The 19,219-nt window shown below is 47.9% G+C and overlaps 1 protein-coding gene across 6 annotated transcripts in view; it reads right to left on the reverse strand.

Annotated features, from left to right (window-relative positions):
• Positions 1–8,475: 8,475 nt before the first annotated feature.
• Positions 8,476–19,219, reverse strand: part of LOC147031809 (ankyrin repeat and MYND domain-containing protein 1-like) — a 107,787-nt gene continuing 97,043 nt past the window's right edge. For 4 of the 6 annotated variants that reach the window (XM_085867804.1, XM_085867790.1, XM_085867797.1 and 1 more), the window contains 3 exons: positions 14,559–14,621; positions 9,474–9,581; positions 8,476–9,322 (listed from right to left, as the gene is read on the reverse strand). In XM_085867804.1, the coding sequence (XP_085723930.1) occupies positions 8,909–9,322; positions 9,474–9,581; positions 14,559–14,621 (585 nt within the window). In that variant the 3' untranslated portion in view covers positions 8,476–8,908. The remainder of the gene's footprint in view (positions 9,323–9,473; positions 9,582–14,558; positions 14,622–19,219) is intronic. The other 2 variants (XM_085867824.1, XM_085867814.1) reach the window with 1 other exon arrangement.

The following is a 19,219-nucleotide window of genomic DNA, read 5'->3' on the forward strand; positions in this document are numbered from 1 at the left end:
TTTTGTGTGCATTTGGTGGAATTGTATTTGTGTGCTTCCCGTGTGCCGAGAATAAACGTGCTTTATTGTTGAACTGTTTCCCGCTTCGCTTCGTCTTTTTCCCCATTGAACCCCCATCTTGCTTCACGTAAAGGGTTGGTAGTGGGCTGAATACGCCCGATAATTAATCGAACCGTCGAGGTCGACGATAACACCGCTCGGTTATTCTGATAGTACGGAACGGGTCGCTTAAGTGGCCCGTGTCCGAAGTCGACCTGCGGCGAGGTGCGATCGCCCGGTCTACCCTCCGCGTGGGTACTTAGGTAGTTCGAATTTGGCGAGCAACCCTATCCCACGCGGGGGCTGATTGGCTCGATCGCGGTGAGACCGAAAGGTCCACCCGTGACTGGTTCCCGGCGTTAGTCCGAGAGGGTCACGACTGGATTGTCCGTCCGGTGGGCGACGTGCCGCGATTCGAGTTACGTGGCCGTCAGCACGCCGGCGGGCGCGAAGACCGCAACACTGGTGTCAGGTCGTGCGATACAAATCCATCGCCCTCCTCGCGGCACTGGTATCGGAGAACAGGAAAACGGGCTGTCCTGTCTCCGGCTAAATTTACGGGAATCGGTCCAGGGGTGAGAGAAGCGACCCCCGATTCCCTCCAAATTACGAGCGAGCAAATTAACCCTTCACGAGAAGCAAGATGGCGTCTCAAGGCGAGCGGGAGCCGGGGGTATAAGAAATGTATATGTGTAATAATGTAGAGTCCATGGTCCAGGATGGAATCCCCGAGCAGGAAATGTTGATTGTGCAGGAACACGGACTCGCCCAACTGAACCCAGGGCCCGAGGTGGGTGCGGCAGCGGCCGCGGTGTATGACACCTCCCCCCCCCCTCTCCACCAAGACCCTTCCCCAACCCTTGCCGAAACGGCTCAGCTGAGTGCATCCAACATGGCCCAGCTATGCGCCATGCTGGCGGCAATGAACGAAAAGATGGATGCGAATACACAAAAAATGGATGCAAACACAAATGAAATGAAAAACGAAATGAAAGGCATGAACGAGAAGATGGATACAAATACAAATGAAATGAAAAACGAAATGAACAAGCAAATAAACGGAATGGAAGCAAACATGAAGGAAGAAATGAAAGAACTACGGGGTGAGACGCGGAACATGGGCCGAAGCCTGCAGGCGGGCATGAAGGCCGTGAGCAGGGAACTTAAAATGGCGACTCCACGTGTCGGAACAAACGAGCTGGAAGGGGGTGCAACGGCTGACAGGCCCGCGGTGGAGGCGGGTGAAAAAATAATTCGTGGAACGTGTTGGGCGAGGGTCGTGACGATGACCGAAAGGGAAAAATTAAATGGGGAGACCAAAACGTGTGAGACGAGACACGAGGTGACGACAAAGGAAAAAATAATAGTTGAGACAAGGGAGGTAAAGGGTGAAGAGTTGGCAGAGACACGGGAGATGGGAACGATAGAGGGAAGACTACACGATGAAGACGGGGTAAGTGACGCGCACGCACACACGGAGGTAGTGGAGGACAATGGGGTTGAGCTCGCGGAGCGTGTTGGGACCCGGTGCGAGCACCTGGATGGCCTCCTCCAGGAACGAGGGGAGGGAGTATGCCCCCTTGAGGCGAGTCACGACCAGGTGAGTTCGGTCGTGCTTTGCGAGGTTGAGGGGACGAGTGCTGTGGACGGGTGCACGGAGAGCTTGGGGGGTATAGAGGCCCCGGAGACCCTTGTGGGGACACGAATCCCCAGTGTGGTTGTCCCTGTGTGTGTGGTGCAAGGCGTGAGTGCGTCCCCGTGTGTGGAAGCGACCCCGTGTGTGAGTGGTGTGGTGGCGATGGTGCTGGAGTGCGTGCTTCCCAGCACGCCGTGTTTGGATGAGGCACCGTGTGTGGATGAGGAACCGTGTGTGGAAGAGGCCGTGTGTGTGAGTGAAACGGCCAGTATGAGTGAGGAACCGCGGGTGAGTGCCCCCGCGTGTGTGGATGAGGCACCGCGGTTGAGTGCCCCCGCGTGTATGAGTGAGGGACGTTGTGTGGAAGAGACCGCGTGTGTGAGTGTCGCCGTGTGTATGAGTGAGGTACCGCGGGTGAGTGCCCCCGCGTGTATGAGTGAGGCACGGTGTGTGGATGAGGCACAGCGGTTGAGTGCCCTCGCGTGTGTGGGCGAGGCACCGCGGGTGAGTGCCCCCGCGCGAGTGAATGGAGCACCACGTGTGAGTAGTATGGTTTGTGTGAGTAGTGAGGCACGCGTGAGTGAACGGCCGTGTGCAAGGTCGCTGTGTGCCAGGGAGACCGTGTGTGTGAGAGCGGTATGAGAGGGAGATGTCGGTTGGCATGCGGGAGCACGCAGCCGCGTCTCCCGGTGTGAATGTGATGGAGTGGACTGTGTGCGTCGTAACACGCAGGTGTGCGTGGGTCGAATGGCGACGAAGGCGACATGAGAAGAAAGAAAGCCGAGTAGCGGCTGTAGTTGTTTCGCGGACCGTGCCGGGTTCACCCAGCAGTGAGCACGCGGTCCGTGCTGTGCAACGCACGAGACCGCCACGTGCTCGCTTGCGAGAGTGAAGTCCCGGTCCGGAAACGCACGCGGTGGATTTGCCGATCCCGCGGACGGACAAAGTTTAGGCAGGTAAATGGATTTGGACCGGACGGGTTCTCCACGCGATCGTGTGTGTTCAGCTCCAACGGGCAAAGCACATGTGTTCGCGTGGGGAACCCCTCGAGACGTGTGGCTTGTGTTTTTTTTTTATATGCGCACGGTGACGACATGGCTGCACGTGGGGTTGGAATCCGGCAGGAGGGGGTATCTCTGCCGGATGGTCCCGTCCAAGGAGGGACGAGGAACACGTGCAGCTGCATGACGTCACGGGCAGGTGTAAAGTGCGCGAGCTCTGAGTTGCCGCGCAGGTGCTGCGCATGTAAAGAGAAAAAAAAAAGGGAAAACAGCAAGCCTCACTTTCGGGTGTACAGGATTCCTGGGCAAGGGGTGAAAGACCCCCTTACCTGGGCACAGGATGAAAACTAGTTAGGGGGAAGGGTTAGCTTAGTTAGACCGACTTCATGGGGCAGGGGTAAGTCCTCATGGAGTCCGTGGAATGGATTAGTTAGAGGGATTGTAGCCAGATTTAGGTTGGGAAATAAAATGATTTATTTGGAGACAGAGACAGACTTTGGATGTGTAGAGGGGACGTAGCTTAGCTACGTAGTGTTAAATGGAACGTGCTGTAGTTTAAGGGACGACGTGGGAGCACGAGTTAGTTAGGGGAGGTAGTTAGGAGGATGGCAGAGTTCAGTGGTGTGTGTGTTGAAGAGTTGGTGAGTGAAGTGGAAGCATGTGCTTGGTGAGTGAGTGAGGCCAGCGGGTCTGTGTGTATGGAGCAAATGGGGAATGCATGGTGCGATGAGTGATTGGGGGGAGGAGTGACTCCCGCCCAAGGGACCCCGGGGTCAGTGTAGAGTGAGTTAGCTGGGTTAGTCAAATTAACAAAAATGGAGGTCGTTTTGTTGTTGGTGGGAGTGTAGGCTCGAAACCCATTTGGAGGTGCAGGAGCCCTGTTGACGGGCTTGGGAGCGTGGCTGCGAAAGGTGAGTATCGCTGAGTGGGTACCCCGGGCACCAGGCTAGTCGGCCGCGGTCGGCCAAGGGCCCATGGGGGGCCGGGATAGAGTAGTGGGCACGGGTGCGCCTGCTTGGTGCGGGGGCCCGGGGCGCCATTAGCCGCGTGGGCAGTGCAGTGGGCACGGGTGACCCTCGGAAAGGGGCCCGGGAGGCCGACCTGCCACGTGTGCGTTTCAGGGGAGGTGCCATGGGGGCACTCCCCGGTGTTAGGGGGCTGGTGGGGTCGGAGGCAGTGTAGTGCCGGGGGGGGCCATAGCGGGAGAATCGGCAGAGGGTCGTGCCTGCCAAAGGGAGCCACGTGTCCTAGCCAGGAGACCGTGTGAGGGCACGGAGAGAAAATTGGGGGGCGAGGCCCGAAATTGTAAGGACACCAACACAGGCGACGGGAATCTGGGTTTATAGAACCAATAGTTTAAGCGAGAGGCGCTTGTTGAAAGCCCCGGGGTAGTTTAACAGTTAAATGGTTAGGGTAGATTAGGAGATGTACCCCTCCGCACCATCCATCCCCTCGCTGTCGTTGTGGGCCGCTGGACCCACTTGGTGTTAAGATCGCCGAACTCTGGGGAGGCCATTCTGAGGCTTCGTTGGGCCTCGACACAGGACGCTAGCTCTCCCTTGTTCCCCTCCGGGAAGGGAACGTAAGGGTTGGGAGTAGGCTAGGTGACAGGATAGGTTAGCCGAACAAGGACGATAAAGGGGGTTAGGGGACGATTTATAGAGGGGAAGTAAAAATAAAAACAACAAAAAAATAAGTTGGGGCTAAATTGGGGTTTGACAAATTAAGGGAGTGGGTATGTACAGTGACAGGCAAAGGCGATAGGTTGGGAGGGAGACAGGTAGGTAGGTCCAAGTGGCCAGCACCACCGCACTCCCTCCACCAACCTCCACTGAACGGCAAAGGCTGGCCAACTTCATCGGCTGGCCGTGTTTTTCTTCGAGGCAGAGGCTGGCCAGCTTCATCTGCAGCTGCTGTGCTGCAAGGCCTGTGCCGGCTGGATCGTCTGCCGGCTGGCTGTTTTTCTTCAAGGCCTGTGCCGGCCAGTTCATCTGCCGGCTGTGTTTGCCTGCAGCGGCCTTATTCTGCGGGCTGAGTTTGCCTGCTGCCTTTGCCATGCCATGCCATGCCCACTGCCCATGTTCACCAGCCCCGTTCAATTTTTGCTTTGCCCCCCCTGTTCATTTCCATGTGCGCCAGGATCAGAAAGCAACAGTTTGCAAGCTGCAAGAACTGCCCTGTTGGCAGCTACAACACGGGCCTGCAGTGGCGGCCCGTGCACCGTGTTTGTGTTCATGCATCCATTCGTTGTGCTCATTGCGTGTGCCACTTGAGCTGGCACGGAGACTGCGTTGTGCGGCCCATGCACCGTTGTGGTTCACTGCGTTCAGTTCAAAAGGGAAGGCCTTGGACTGCGTGTGAGCAGCCAGCCACGTTCCCTGTCACCTGCATTGTTTGAGCCAGAGACTGCATGCGGGCAGCCTGGCTCCCTGCTAACTGCTTTCTTTTGCAGAGTTCAATGATCCTGGGCCATGGTTTAGTGTAAAATTTGTAAGTTAAGGTTAAGATGTACTGTAAATATGAGTGCGCCCCCGGCATGTCTGTCTAGCGCCGGCAATTTTATTTAAGTCGTCCGTGTGAGTGAGTTTGTTTAGATAGTTACGCAGCCCTCAGGTTATTTATTTTGGGGACATGAATACCATGAATGTCGCACTCAGGGATCCGTAGGTAAAATGTACTAGGGGAAAACTACACATGATGGCACACGAAAATTTGACGACTCGGGACGAGTCTGTAAAAAGGGAAGGGGGTAGTGTTGTGGTTACCAGATTCGCAAACCACCATTCAGGTCCCTTAGGTGAGTTATCTCGGTAAGTACATGTGTAGTTAGGCCCAAACCCGTTGTCTAGTGGGAATACATGTCATTTATACGTGCTGCGACTCTTCAGGATAGCCGTTTTTCTTTTACTATCTTTATTTTGGACCAATCGCCATCATCACAACCACAACATCAACCACCGACCACAACCACCGCTTCACCACAACCGCCACGACCTTTACCGTCACAACTCGCCACCATCGCATCACCGTCATCTCGCGCCACTCATGGGCACCGATGCTGGACTCGTGTAGGGCGCACGTTGAACAGCGTGTACAAAATCACGGATTTTCTGCTTCAAAAACGGATCCAAAACGACACACGCCCACTTTTTGCCGTCCAATCGGTGAGCGAGGGGCGACTGGCCCCGCCCCAGGGCGATCGATATATGCAAATTTGTGGATCAAAAGCCTTCACGCCCACTTTTTCTCGGGCCAATGGGGAGCGAGGTGAAAGGTCAAAGGGAGGGGGTCAAAGGCGAAGTTACGGGGGGATAAAAGGACGGTGTTCGTCAGTCAAAGGAGTGGTAAAAGTCGGAACGAAGGAGTCGCAAGAAGTGAAAGAGTCAGCAGAACGAGAACGAGGGGTCGGAGAGTCGCAAGAGGGAACGAGAGAAGGAGTAGTAAAGGTCGGAACGAGGCGAAGGAGTCGGAACAGAGAGTCAAGACTTCGCGGGCGGTGGAGCTGCTCGTCGTGTGCGTTAAAAGTCGGAACGGAGGGGACGAGCTGTGGAGAGGCGGCGAGGGCGGACGAGGGGTGCTCGCGTCGTGCAGGGAGCTGCACCCCTGGGAGGCCGACAGCGCGACCTGGCCGAGGTGGAGACGCTCGTCGCATATAATAAAGATCCTCTATGCCCCGAGCATCAGCAACCCCCCTCCTGTTTCCCCCCGCGCTGAGATAGTGCGACCAAGGGGGCCCCGTTCCCACCCCCTGCCAGGCACTGTCCACGAGGCCCGCGGGTTGCGGGGCCATCGCCGCTCCGCGTCTCATCACCAGACGGGTAGGCCCGACCAGGTCTCGGCCCCAGGCCTACCTCATTCTTGAGGGTATTTCTTTTCCTTGGTTTTGGGTATGTGTTGTCGGCGCCGTCTGTGAAGTAGAATTGTATAAGTGTTGCCGTGTGCTCGGTAGTCGGTATTAGCTCTGCACTGTGTTTTCACTTTTATGTTTGCTTTTTGTGTAAATGGAATTGTGTTTTCTTTTTTGTGTGCATTTGGTGGAATTGTATTTGTGTGCTTCCCGTGTGCCGAGAATAAACGTGCTTTATTGTTGAACTGTTTCCCGCTTCGCTTCGTCTTTTTCCCCATTGAACCCCCATCTTGCTTCACGTAAAGGGTTGGTAGTGGGCTGAATACGCCCGATAATTAATCGAACCGTCGAGGTCGACGATAACACCGCTCGGTTATTCTGATAGTACGGAACGGGTCGCTTAAGTGGCCCGTGTCCGAAGTCGACCTGCGGCGAGGTGCGATCGCCCGGTCTACCCTCCGCGTGGGTACTTAGGTAGTTCGAATTTGGCGAGCAACCCTATCCCACGCGGGGGCTGATTGGCTCGATCGCGGTGAGACCGAAAGGTCCACCCGTGACTGGTTCCCGGCGTTAGTCCGAGAGGGTCACGACTGGATTGTCCGTCCGGTGGGCGACGTGCCGCGATTCGAGTTACGTGGCCGTCAGCACGCCGGCGGGCGCGAAGACCGCAACAATATATATATATATATATATATATATATATATATATATATATATATATATATATATATATATATATATATATATCGAAACATGGGGAGTGTGATGAGTACTTCCCCGATCTCCATTGGACATAGTCCTACACGATGTCCAGTGGAGATCATAGTCTTACACTGTGTCCAATGGAGATCATCGTGCTACACTATGTCTACCGGGGGAGTGATTGTCACACTCCACACATTTCAATTTACCCGCTGATCACGTCACATGCCTTCTGGTAGAACGGTGTGCATTAGCAGGAACATTCCTCTAAGTGGCACACAGGCGGTTGTTCTTTGCGAATTCCGTAGTTTTACCGTGTGAGACATAATCTGTGGCGATGCTCACCCTAACAGTCCGGCGGTGTGTCTGGTGTGTGTGTGTGTGTGCGTGTGTGCGTGTGTGCGTGTGTGTGTGTGTGTGTGTGTGTGTGTGTGTGCGTGTGTGCGTGTGTGCGTGTGTGTGTGTGTGCGCAGATATACACTGATGAGCCAAACCATTATGGCCACCTGCCTACGATGCTGTTGGTCCTCCGTGTGCCAACAAAACAGCGCCGATCCCGCCAAGGCATGGACTCTTCAAGACCCCTGAAGGTGTCCTGTGGTATCTAGCCCCAAAACATCAGCAGCATATCCTTCAAGTCCTGCAAGTTGCAAGGTGGAGCCGCCGTAGATCGGACTTGTCGGTCCAGCACATTCCACAGCACATCCCATCCCATCCCAACGTGAACACTTCATCATGTTCCTCAAACCATTCCCGAACAATGTGTGCAGTGTGGCAGGGCGCGTTATCCTGTTGAAAGAGGCCACTGCCATGAAGGGATGTACGTGGTCTGCAACGACGTTTCGGTCGGTGACACGTGTCAAATTGATGTCCACATGAATGGCCAGACCCAGGGTTTCCCAGCAGAACATTGCCCAGAGCATCACACTCCCTACACCGGCTTGTCGTCATCTTCCCACAGTGCATCCTGGTGCCATCACTTCCCCAGGTAAATGGCATACAAGTACACGGCCATCCACGTGATCTAAAAGAAAACGTGACTCATCGGACCAGGCGACCTTCTTCCACTGCTCCAAGTTCCAGTTCCGAGGCTCACTCGCCCATTGAAGGCGTTCGATGGTGGACAGGGGTCATCATGGGCACTCTGACCGGTCTGCGGCTATGCAGCAGGGTGCGATGCACTGTGGACTGTGACACATTCCTCCTGTGACCACCATTAAAATGTTCTGTGACTTATGCCACAGTCGACTTTCTGTCGGTTCAGACCAGATGGGATAGCCTTCGTTGCCCTCGCGCATCGATGAGCCTTGGGCGCCCAACACCCTGTCACCGGTTTGTGGTTTGTCCCTCCTCAGACCACTGTAGGTAGCTACTCACCACGGCTGACCGGGAGCACCCCACAAGCCTTGCCGTTTCAGAGATGCTCTGACCCAGTTGTCTGGCCATAACAATTTGACTCTTGTCAAAGTTGCTCAGGTCTTTACTCCTGCCCATTTCTCCTGCATCCAACACATCGACTTCAAGAACTGACTGTTCACTTGCTGCCTTATATATCCCACCCCTTGACAGGTGCCATTGTAACAAGATAATCAATGTTATTCACGTCTCCTGTCAGTGGTCATAATGTTTTGGCTCATCAGTGTATATCCTTGCTTTTAAGGATGTTATGCAGTTATAGGAAAACTAGTTGATTCCCCCATTGTGAGGAAATACCAGTGATTGAGACTGGAGTGTTGGTTGCTTGAAGGAAAGAGGTGTACTACAGGAAATATATGACAATATGGAAAGGTACACCTGAAGGGGATGAGGATGGGGGGTGAGAGGGAGGGGGGGGAGGGAATGAATATTTTTGATGTAATCTATATTGTCACTTTCAATGGCTTCAAATTTCCCTGCAAAATTCCTAGTACTGTATAACCAAAGTACTGTTGTACACCAACCAAATTTAAAAAAAAATGTTCTCACCAGTGCCTTTTGTGCTTTTGGTTTGCGAATGTGTTCATTTCCTGGGTAAATTGCTGCACAAAGTACTGTCTCCCAATCTTCATTGAGAATGATATTGATGCTGGCTCTCTCTTCCAGTAACTCGAAGCAAGCCTGAAAACAGTGAAGGTTGAACTATAGGTGGTGTAAGATGGTGATTTGTTGACGAAGAAAAAGAATATACATTGTGCTAATCGGTGAAAGTAAAGGCAAAACGATCTATAAATATCATGTTGAAAAATTTAAATGATAGCCATAAACTTACTAGGTCATTGCCAGTGATGATTGCCAGTGTCAGGGGTGAGCACCCTTGCCAGAGATCTTTCGGGTTGGCTCCATGTTCCACTAGCAGGCATACAATGTCACGAGTAACCTGTTTAAAAGTCGTTATTCTTAAGTCAGTTTGTAACCTCTTATCTTGAAATTTGTTTACAATACTAAAACCCTAATAGCTCGAAGTTCCTTTTAAAGTTACGACCAAAACATGAAGTTGGTGAACTACAGATGCAGATAGACAAACATTAAATGTAAAACTTGTCTAAGTAAACTGTAAAGACGAGAGCCGGTCAGCAAAAAATACACAAAGGCTCTCTTTTGCTTTGAAGAATGGCTGATCATGCCTGAAATGTCACCTTTCCTCCTTCCCACAGTGGTTACTGTCCCTCCCTCAACATTTGGTTGAGAAAATTAATTGATCGCATGACATGTGTGCACGTTATTATTGCTAACATTGCTCGATGCCTTTCCAATGTCAACAGAGCAGGTCAATAGTTATTCAAGCAAAATCATACACTCCAACTCGTCTCAAAAGTTTGGCAACTCGAGAGTTCATAGAATACGATACCCCACGCAGTGTTCAAGTATATACAGGACGGCCTTGCCTTTTGCAGGGGTTACGCTCTTGAAAATCCGCTCAAAACTGCAAATCTGAAAACTTAGGGGGTAATGGGGAAAATAGGGTTGGGGACTTAAACTTCAAAATTTGTCCAAACTGTACCCATAATTAAGATGTTTGTGCATTCTATTTGTGCTATTTATTTTCATGACTAAAACAGTGATTAAGAACATAAAATAAAGTTTATTTTCTTGAGTTATTATTTTGTATGCAGCTTATTGCCACTGGTTGCATCACAGCTGGGAGCACAACTGTGCCACTGATGTAGTACCCCCTGTTTCCTGTAAGCTGGTACTCATTTCACCAACATCAGAAGGATGACAAGCTGAATCAAGCCACCTGGTGTTATGTAACGGCACAACAGGGGCTGACTGTTCTGTCAACTCAAGACCCTATGATCTGAAGTAAGCCAGCTTAACTGTTAAGCCAACACCAGCTTTCACTTGAAATAGCAACAAAAAACACGATTTCCTTATTTTATGCATTTTTCACTGGAATTTCGGGAAGTTAAGTCTGCCACGACATCATCAATATATCATTTTCTTTTCTTCCACGTGACATGAAGCCAGATTAAAAAAAATTGTTTTTTCGTTTTTTTTAGAGTTTTTTTTTAATATTAAGTGATTGTTCACCACTGAGATATGTCACCAAAACAATGTATTCTGCAGCATGATATTTTAAATAGTTGTGGATGGATTATGACAAAACTGAGTGGATGAGTTGGGTAGGTGATAATTCAATTTTGGTTCAGGTCTGGATCCAGATCCAGCCCATCAGTAAGATACAAAATGTAAACTGTTCAGCCTGGCGGAGGTATGCGCTCTACCGAGTACCGTTCTAATTATTGTGTGTTGACAATAACAGTTTGATGAAATCAATGATATGGTGCTCTGTTCCATGAGGCATGTTTTATTGGTGCTATGAATAATTAAATTAGTAAAAGTTGTCCACAACCATCCTTTTTTGTATTCATAGTCAAGGCTCATGGAAGAGCTGGTACACTGAACGGATCATGACAGAACGGCCAAAAACATGATGCAAAACATCATGGATACAAGATGGATGCAGAAGGAAACTCCAAGGATGGAAAACTGGAAAATTGGAAGGAGGAAGGATTTGAGGGAGGGTGGGTTAGCGAGGGTTGAAAAGATCATGGTTTTGGATTGGGGATGATCTGAAATGATGGTGAACAGCTGTCTTGAAGATTTGGAGGGAAAATGAGATTAAAGAGGATGTGGAAGTTTGTTCCACAGGAGGGGAAAAAAAAGAGGAACAAATGAGTAGAGGTGAGCAGTGATCCTGGATTTAGGTAGTTTCACCAGAAGAGGGTTGATGGTGCATCCTGTGAGCACTGCAGAAACCTGGGGGGCACAAAGCGCAGAAAGAGCAGAGGGTGCAAGACCAGAAAAGAGGTGGGAGAAGACAGAGTCCACCAACCTGTCTGCCAAGGCAAAGTGATGAGCCCATAGACTCAGCTTCATCGCAGGAGATTCCAATGATCTTCAAGGCCTTGGTTTACATGGTGTCAAGCTAAGCAAGATGTGAGGCAGGGGATACAGTCCAGTGAGGAGAGCAGTACTCCAGCAAGCTTGAATAGGAGTTCAGGTGTGCCAAAGAAGGATTTTGTACGATGGATGATACCCAGTCAGTGGCTGGCTTTGGAGGAAAACTTTGAAATGTGGTTTGCCCAAGAAAGATCATGACTGAACTTCCTCAAGAGGGTTGTTAAGATGGATGGGAGGGGGTTGCCAGACAGTCCTTTCGGAGAGAGATCGTGAGTGTGAGATTTGTCAGGATTGAAAGACATATTCTCAGTGTTTCAACAATTTGTGATTTTTTTCCCCCCCAAGATCTGAAGAGAGGGAATAGGCTGCAGCCGGCCTGTTTGAAGGATGAGGGATGTCACGGCAGAGGGTGAAGTCATCAGCAAATAGATAAAGAGGATTTTCCAGAGAGTCAGAGAGATTATCAATGAAGATAATGGACTCAATGAAGATATCAAATATCAATGAAGATATCAAAACTGGACTCAGCACACTGCCTTGGGGCAATCCAGCCTTAACAGAGATAGGAGATGAAAGGATTCCATTGAGAGCCACACGTTGGCTACGAGCGTCGAGGGAGTCATCAGTAAGCCATGTGTGGATGCCATAGGCAGAGTTTGGAGAGTAAGGCAGGATGCCACTGTATCAAAAGGACGAGATATGTCCAGAGAGACAGTCCTGATCTCATGTCTGACATTTGAGGGTCTCCATACATTTTTGGGTGAGTAGAAGCATGTCAAAGGTGGAGTGACCTGGTCTGAAACCAGTTTACGATCTGAGATGAGTTTTTTGGAGAAAAGCAAGAATCTCATATCAACTGTGATGATGATTCCATTACCTTGCTGATAATTGGAAGTAAGCTGATAGGTCTGTAGTTGAGGAATCCGTTTTTGCACCTTTTTGATGTTGTGCAGTGATGTTGGCAGATTTTCTCCAATTCTTCCTTGGAGATTTGCTCAAGCTCTGTAAACTTGTATGGGGAGCATCAGTGAACAGCAATCTTCAAGTCTTTCCACAGATTCTCAATGGGATTCCAGTTTGGGTTTTGGTTGGGTCTCTCAAAGACTTTCACATTCTTATTCTGAAGCCATTCCAATGTTGTTTTGGCTGTTTGTTTGGGGTCATTGGCTTGTTGGAACGTAAATCTTCGCCGCAATCGAAGATCTTCTGCACTCCGAAGCAGGTTCTCCTCAAACATTTGCCTGTATTTATCTCCATTCACTGTTCCCTCTATCCTTACAAGTCTCCTAGTCCCTGCTGCTGAAAAGCATCCCCATAGCATAGTGCTACCACCACCATGCTTCATGGTCGGGATGGTGTTAAATGGTTGATGAGCTGTGCTCGGTTTCTGCCAGACATAGTGTTTTGATTCAGGCCAAAGAGTTCAATTTTCGTCTCATCAGACCAGAGTTTTTTGCCTCATGCCCTCAGTCTTTCACGTGCCTTTTTGCAAACTCCACGTATGCTGTCATGTGCCTTTTTCTCAGGAGGGGCTTCCGTCGGGCCACTCTCCCATAAAGCCTCGATTTGTGAAGTGCTGCAGAGATTGTTGTCCTTCCGGCAGGTTCTCCCATCTCAGCCAAGGAACTCTGTAGTTCTGTCAGAATGGCCATTGGGTTCTTCGTCACCTCCGTGACCAAGGTCATTCATGTCCAATTGGCAAGTTTTGTCGGATGGCCGGCTCTAGGAAGAGTCTGGGTAGCTCCATATTCTTTCCATTTCCTAAGGATGGAGCTCACCATTCTCTTGGGACCTTTCAACATGATATAAATTGTTTTATCCCCTTCCCCAGATTTATACCTCCATACAATTCTATCTCAGAGTTATATGGACAGTTCCTTAGACTTCGTTGAAGAGTTTCAACTCTGAAATGTACCATCAACTGTGGGACATTATACAGAAAGGTGCATTTCTTTCTACATCATTTCCAATCAATTGAATTGGCCACAGGTGAACTCCAATCAAGTTGTAGAGACATCTCAAGGATGTTCAAAGGAAACTGGATGAACCTGAGCTCAATTTAGAGTGTTATAGCAAAGGGGTTGAATACTTATTGATGCAAGACGTTTCATCTTTTCGTTTTTAATTATTTGGTAAAAAACGTTCTGAAAACATGTTTTCACTTCGTCATTATGTGGTACTTTGTGTAGATGTGACAAAAAATAATTAATTTAATCCATTTTAAATTCAGGCTGTAACACAACATAAAATTAACCCCGTGTGGGGGTGACAGTCATCTCTATAATGTTTTTTTTACTATCATAATCGATGAACCGTTGCCAAATATCTCCTAAAATGACAGACTAGATAGGTTTTGAAAATGGCAACTTTCACAACTTTCGTGACCTTGACCCTGACCTCGAATCCGGGAAAAAAGATGTCGTTGGGTATCACTCATCGACCTCTACCCACATACCAAATTTCATCAAGATCGGAAGTAAAAAGTTTTCTTTGTTGCAGGAGGTATTTTTGACCATCTTCCAGGTTACGTGGCGGCCAAACGGGATGGAAATTCAAAAATCTGTCCGGTGAGATACAAGATAATATTTTTTACTATCATAATCAACAAACAGTTGCCAAATATCTTGTAGAATGGCAGACGAGATAGGTTTTGAAAATGGCGATTTTTATAACTTACGTGACCTCGTGACCTTGACCCTGACCTTGAACCCGGACAAAAGTTATATCGTTGTGCAACACTCATCGACCTCTACCCACATACTAAGTTTCATCAAGATCGGAAAGAAAAATTGTTGACGGACGGACGTACGGACGGACATTTGGTCCGGCTTTATTAGGTCATCTCGGTAGAGATGGCCTAAAAATGTGACAAAAGTCAAGGGGTGTGAATACTCTCTGAAGACACAAATTATACTTCCTACGGTTAAGAATGCTGACATATAATACTTACAAGAGGGTCAGATTCTCTCAGGCAAGCAATATGTAATGGTGTGGGACCATCTTCAGACACGATCTGGAGGAAACACAAATAAATCACTTATTTTTCTCGATGGTGTGGTCATGTCGATGCCACATCAATGCTGCAAATTTTTATAAAAATGTACTTTACCTTTGGTGAAAATGATATGATGTAGGGCATAAGTGGTACTAAAAAAAACCACTCGAAATCCTCGTTTGGTTAAATTGATCAAACAATGTGATTAAACTTGATTTACCCAACATTATTTTACAAGCTCCCACGCATGGCATTCAAAATATGCAGTCTTAGATTTGTGTTGGTCTATATGGAAGTGCACTGGAGGTTCATTAACAATGGTGAAACTGATGTTTGTAGGTCTTTTAAACTTTGGAAAGGTTGTCTTAATGCAGAGTATGTGCTAAATTCTCTAATGAAGATCCACAAGGAGAATCTAGCTCTGACACCAAACAAAAGGCCTATTTCTGCAAAGTTGCGTCCATACCTGAACAATCAGATGCACAACTAAATCACTTGAAATTGCATCTCTTAGTAAAATGTAGCTGCTTTGTCCACATCTGAACAGGTAATTGCACAACAAGATTCACACAATTACTTTGAGGCATAAGTCTAGGCTCATAGAAGAGGTGTAAGATTTAGATGGGTGTGTTGTTATTTTTCCTGGCAACTTTGGTGGTGCTGGTGGCCTATTTTTTTCCTGTTTTATTTTCCTGTTTCATTCAACATTGGCTTCACAAATTTTCATCGAAGAGCTGGCAAGCCTAATAGTAGTCTCATCTATAGTTCCTTTCAATGCATTGTTGAATGCAGAAGTGAAACAGCCATAAAAATACTGCGGATTTGTCATCAAATGGACACGATGTCTCTGTTTTAATAACTGAATGTAATCTTTGATGACCTCCTCTCTCCAGTATATTTTAGTTGACATTGTAAAAAATATATTGCCTCTTTGGTGCAGGAAATTAAATGACACAGTCATGATTGTAACAAGCAATCATAATTCACAGATGTGCAAGTGATAAAATAAATCGCTAGAAAAATCCAAGTTTCTTATCGTTAAATGGGGTCTATTTGCAAAGTATTCAGGGAAAGGGCGGACAGGACAATCAATAAATACCAGCATAGATCTGACAGTCGACAGACACAGATAGGAATGAAAGGAACATGCAATATTATATGTACAATGACAACTAAATAAATACCCCAGTAATGGTGCCAAAATACCGGACACGAACAAGAACAAAGGGGATCACAGGTGAGGACTGAGCAAGGCATAGGGTCTTACTCCACCATGAAGATGTTGTGCAGGCTAGTGATGATGACAGCAGGTATGACGAAGGTGAGAGGAAGTTGATGAGGTGGGATTAGACAGAACATCCTCCAGAGAGTCTAGACGGTGTTTCCATAGACAAGAGAAGTGAGGAATAAAAGAGTTGAGATGTGAAGACAGCCTGGATTTTGGAAGCCTGACCAGAAGGGGACTAATAGAAGAACACGTACATCCTGAATTAGTGAGGGAGGGGTGGAGGTCTGAGAGAGCAGAGGGAGCAATATTGGAGAAGTCGTTAAATAACAGAGGCCATCAAACAACCTGCCACTCCCCACTTTTTTCCCCATTCAATTAAAAAGCTATTACAATTTGATGTGGATTCTGGTATTTGGGAATTACATTTGTGCAAGACATTTAACATACTAAAATGTATTGTTGTAGATTTCCGCCCGTTTGGCGTGCGCACGACCTTTTCAGCCCAATCCAGGCCGCGCGTCCACCGAACGCGACAATCCAGTCGTAGCTTCCAGACAAACGCCGAAACCCAGCTACGGGTGCTTTTAATACACCACAAACTTGTCAATGTTCTGCCCGCGCTTCAGGGTTTATCGCCGAATTATCGATTTACCTTATTATTCGCACGGACAGACTACCGAGAGTTTGTACCTCAACGGGACCTGCACGAAAACGAGCCGCTTAAGCAGCTCGTTCCGTATGCGAAGCCGAGCGGTTATAAATCGCCAAATCCCGTTGGACAGATTTACTTTTATCGGCTTTAAAAGCCAGCGAATTTCCCGAACACACCATGGCAGTCAATGGAGAAAGTGACGCAACGAGCGGGTTGACATTCAAACAATGGGGGATTTATTTTCACACGTAATGTGTCAATGAATGGGGATAGGGGACAAGACACATGCAGAAGCCTACAGCCGATTTCTATCGGAATGCAAGTATATACAGGCACTTAACAATTCTACTTAAAGACATGGCGCCACAGACTTGCATATAAAAACCCAAGAAAGAAAAGACACGGGCTCGTAAGCCTTTAATATTCCTCAGAGACGGGATGACCAAAAGGCTCCGAGAGGCCGGGCAGGTTACCTCGCCGCCCTGATGGCGACTGGATGGTCTTCATGATCGCGACCCTTGGTGTCTCCGTTCGGTCCGGTGCGTCGCGAACGCGCCGGTCGCTTGGGCAGCTTGACGAGCAGCTTGTATGGTTGCTTGGTCGGCCTCGGTGGTCCGGCTTCGTCGCAGCCCCTTCTTGGAGAGCCTGGTCAGCGACGCTTCAGAGGAGCGAACGGGTCCCTTGCACTTTCAGAGTTGATGCTCCTCTAGACCCCGTTCACTCCTCGGTGTCGCCCGACTATATTAGGGCTGTCTGCCTGGACCCCCACGCTCCGATGCTGCCGCTAGCTCTGACGACTCCAGGCTCCGCCGGTGAACGACCCGTTGAACCACCTCCGCTCGTCAGCTTCACCGCCAACCAACTCACCAACTGTCCTGTCAGCGTCCCAGCGCGGCTTTTTATAGCCCCAAGGGGAGAAGCCGCTGTTGGCTTCGCCACCCGAAAGTGGCACCTTCCCCCTTTCACCTTTGAACCTTCACCCAGGCTCAATCCACCCCTTTCACTTCCGATTGGAGAGTTCGTTTCTCGGCAGAGGCCGTTTAGATCCGATTTTGCCGTGAAAGCGGCTGATCACACGCGGACGTGGTTGAAATCACCCTGCCTGTCGCAGCACGAGTTTGCACCGATGGCACTTTGCCGCTGTCGACGATGTTATTGTGTTTGTCGAAGAGTCGATGTGTTGTGGAGATGACGTGGTTGTTGAGGAGACGTTGCTTGTGGAGATGACGTGGTTGTTGAGTTGTTGTTGAGGAGTTGTTGTTTGTGGAGATGGCGTGGTTGTTGAGTTGTTGTTTATTTGAAATAAAAGATAGAACAGAATAATGGCTAACTCAAAGATTCACAGCCCAGCACACGAACAAATCCCGTTTTACATTGGTGGGGGAATCTAACCTGGAACACACACTTATCGAAATAACTGATCTTCGGGGAACCTGAAAGGTGTTCTGTGAATTTCCACCACCGTGACAGTATTAATTGTTTAAAATGTCTGTAATCCTGTCATTGACATTTACCTCACAAAAGTTCCTGGCTGTGGGTTTGAGGAAATTTAGCAACACCTTCCTTTGCCTTATCTTCACCTCATAATGTTAATATATGTTAACTTAATTCATTTGTACAGATTATGAAAAAAAAATGAACTGACATCATAACGAAACATTGAAATGAAAAAACAGCCAAGAAATTCACATTTATTGGGAAAATAGTTCAGCTGTTTAAAAATTATAATATATCCTCAGAGATATTTTTTAAGATTGAATGTTATACAATTGGAATGAAATTTTCCCTCATTTTGTCAGAGATGTAAAAATGGGGCAAGCTACATGTTCATATTTTTGAACACCAGTCCTTCCCACTTCACCAAAGGAAGGGAGTACTTGGTTTTCACTCCGTTTTCTTGTTTGTTTGTTACTTGCAAAATCGAAGATTTTTCAAGTATATTGGTTAGTCGATTTTGTTATTGTCTGTCTGTCGGTTTGTCCGTCTGTCTGTCACCTGCAGGTCACAATTTCAAACCGATCTTCACGAAACTTCACCACATGGTAGAGTTTGTCAGAAGAGAGAAGCCTATTGTTTTTAAGGTCAACAGGTCAACAGTCAACAACTTAGGTGAGATTTCTAAAATCCTCAATTTTCATCAGATTGACATGAAATTTGAAGAGGATTTATATTTCAGGGCACTGAATTAAATTATTTTTGAGGTCAACATAGGCTCAAGGTCAACAACTAAGGTGGTATTTCTAAAATCCTAAATTTTCATCCCATTGACTTGAAATTTGAAGAGGAGTTACATATTTGGTCATGGACTTCAACCACCAATTATTTTTGAGGTCAAATATGTTTTATGTATTTTGCAAGTTTTGTGCTCTGCACGACATCTTCTTGGTTGTTTGTTTGTCCGGGCGATATCTCAGCCATTCTTTGATCTAGGAAGCTGAAATTTAGGGACAAAAGTGAAGATGTGCTTGGGCAAAAACAGTAATTTTTAGTTTTGATTCATCAATTAATTTATTAATTACAAAATTATCAATTTATTCATGACTTATTTATCTTATTTCTCATTCTGGTAATACCTCAAGCACCTTTTGACCTCTGAAGCTGATATCTGGACATGACAGTGACCATGTGATTTGGCTACAAAGAGTATTTTTGATTTCTTGATTAATCAATTATTTACTTTCTTTCTTGCTTTCCGGGCGATATCTCAGCCATCCTTTGAGCTCGGAAGCTGAAATT

This window comes from Eptatretus burgeri, chromosome 2, assembly GCF_056783735.1.
Source record: "Eptatretus burgeri isolate ZD-2024b chromosome 2, Ebu_testis_v1, whole genome shotgun sequence".
Taxonomy (NCBI): domain Eukaryota; kingdom Metazoa; phylum Chordata; class Myxini; order Myxiniformes; family Myxinidae; genus Eptatretus; species Eptatretus burgeri.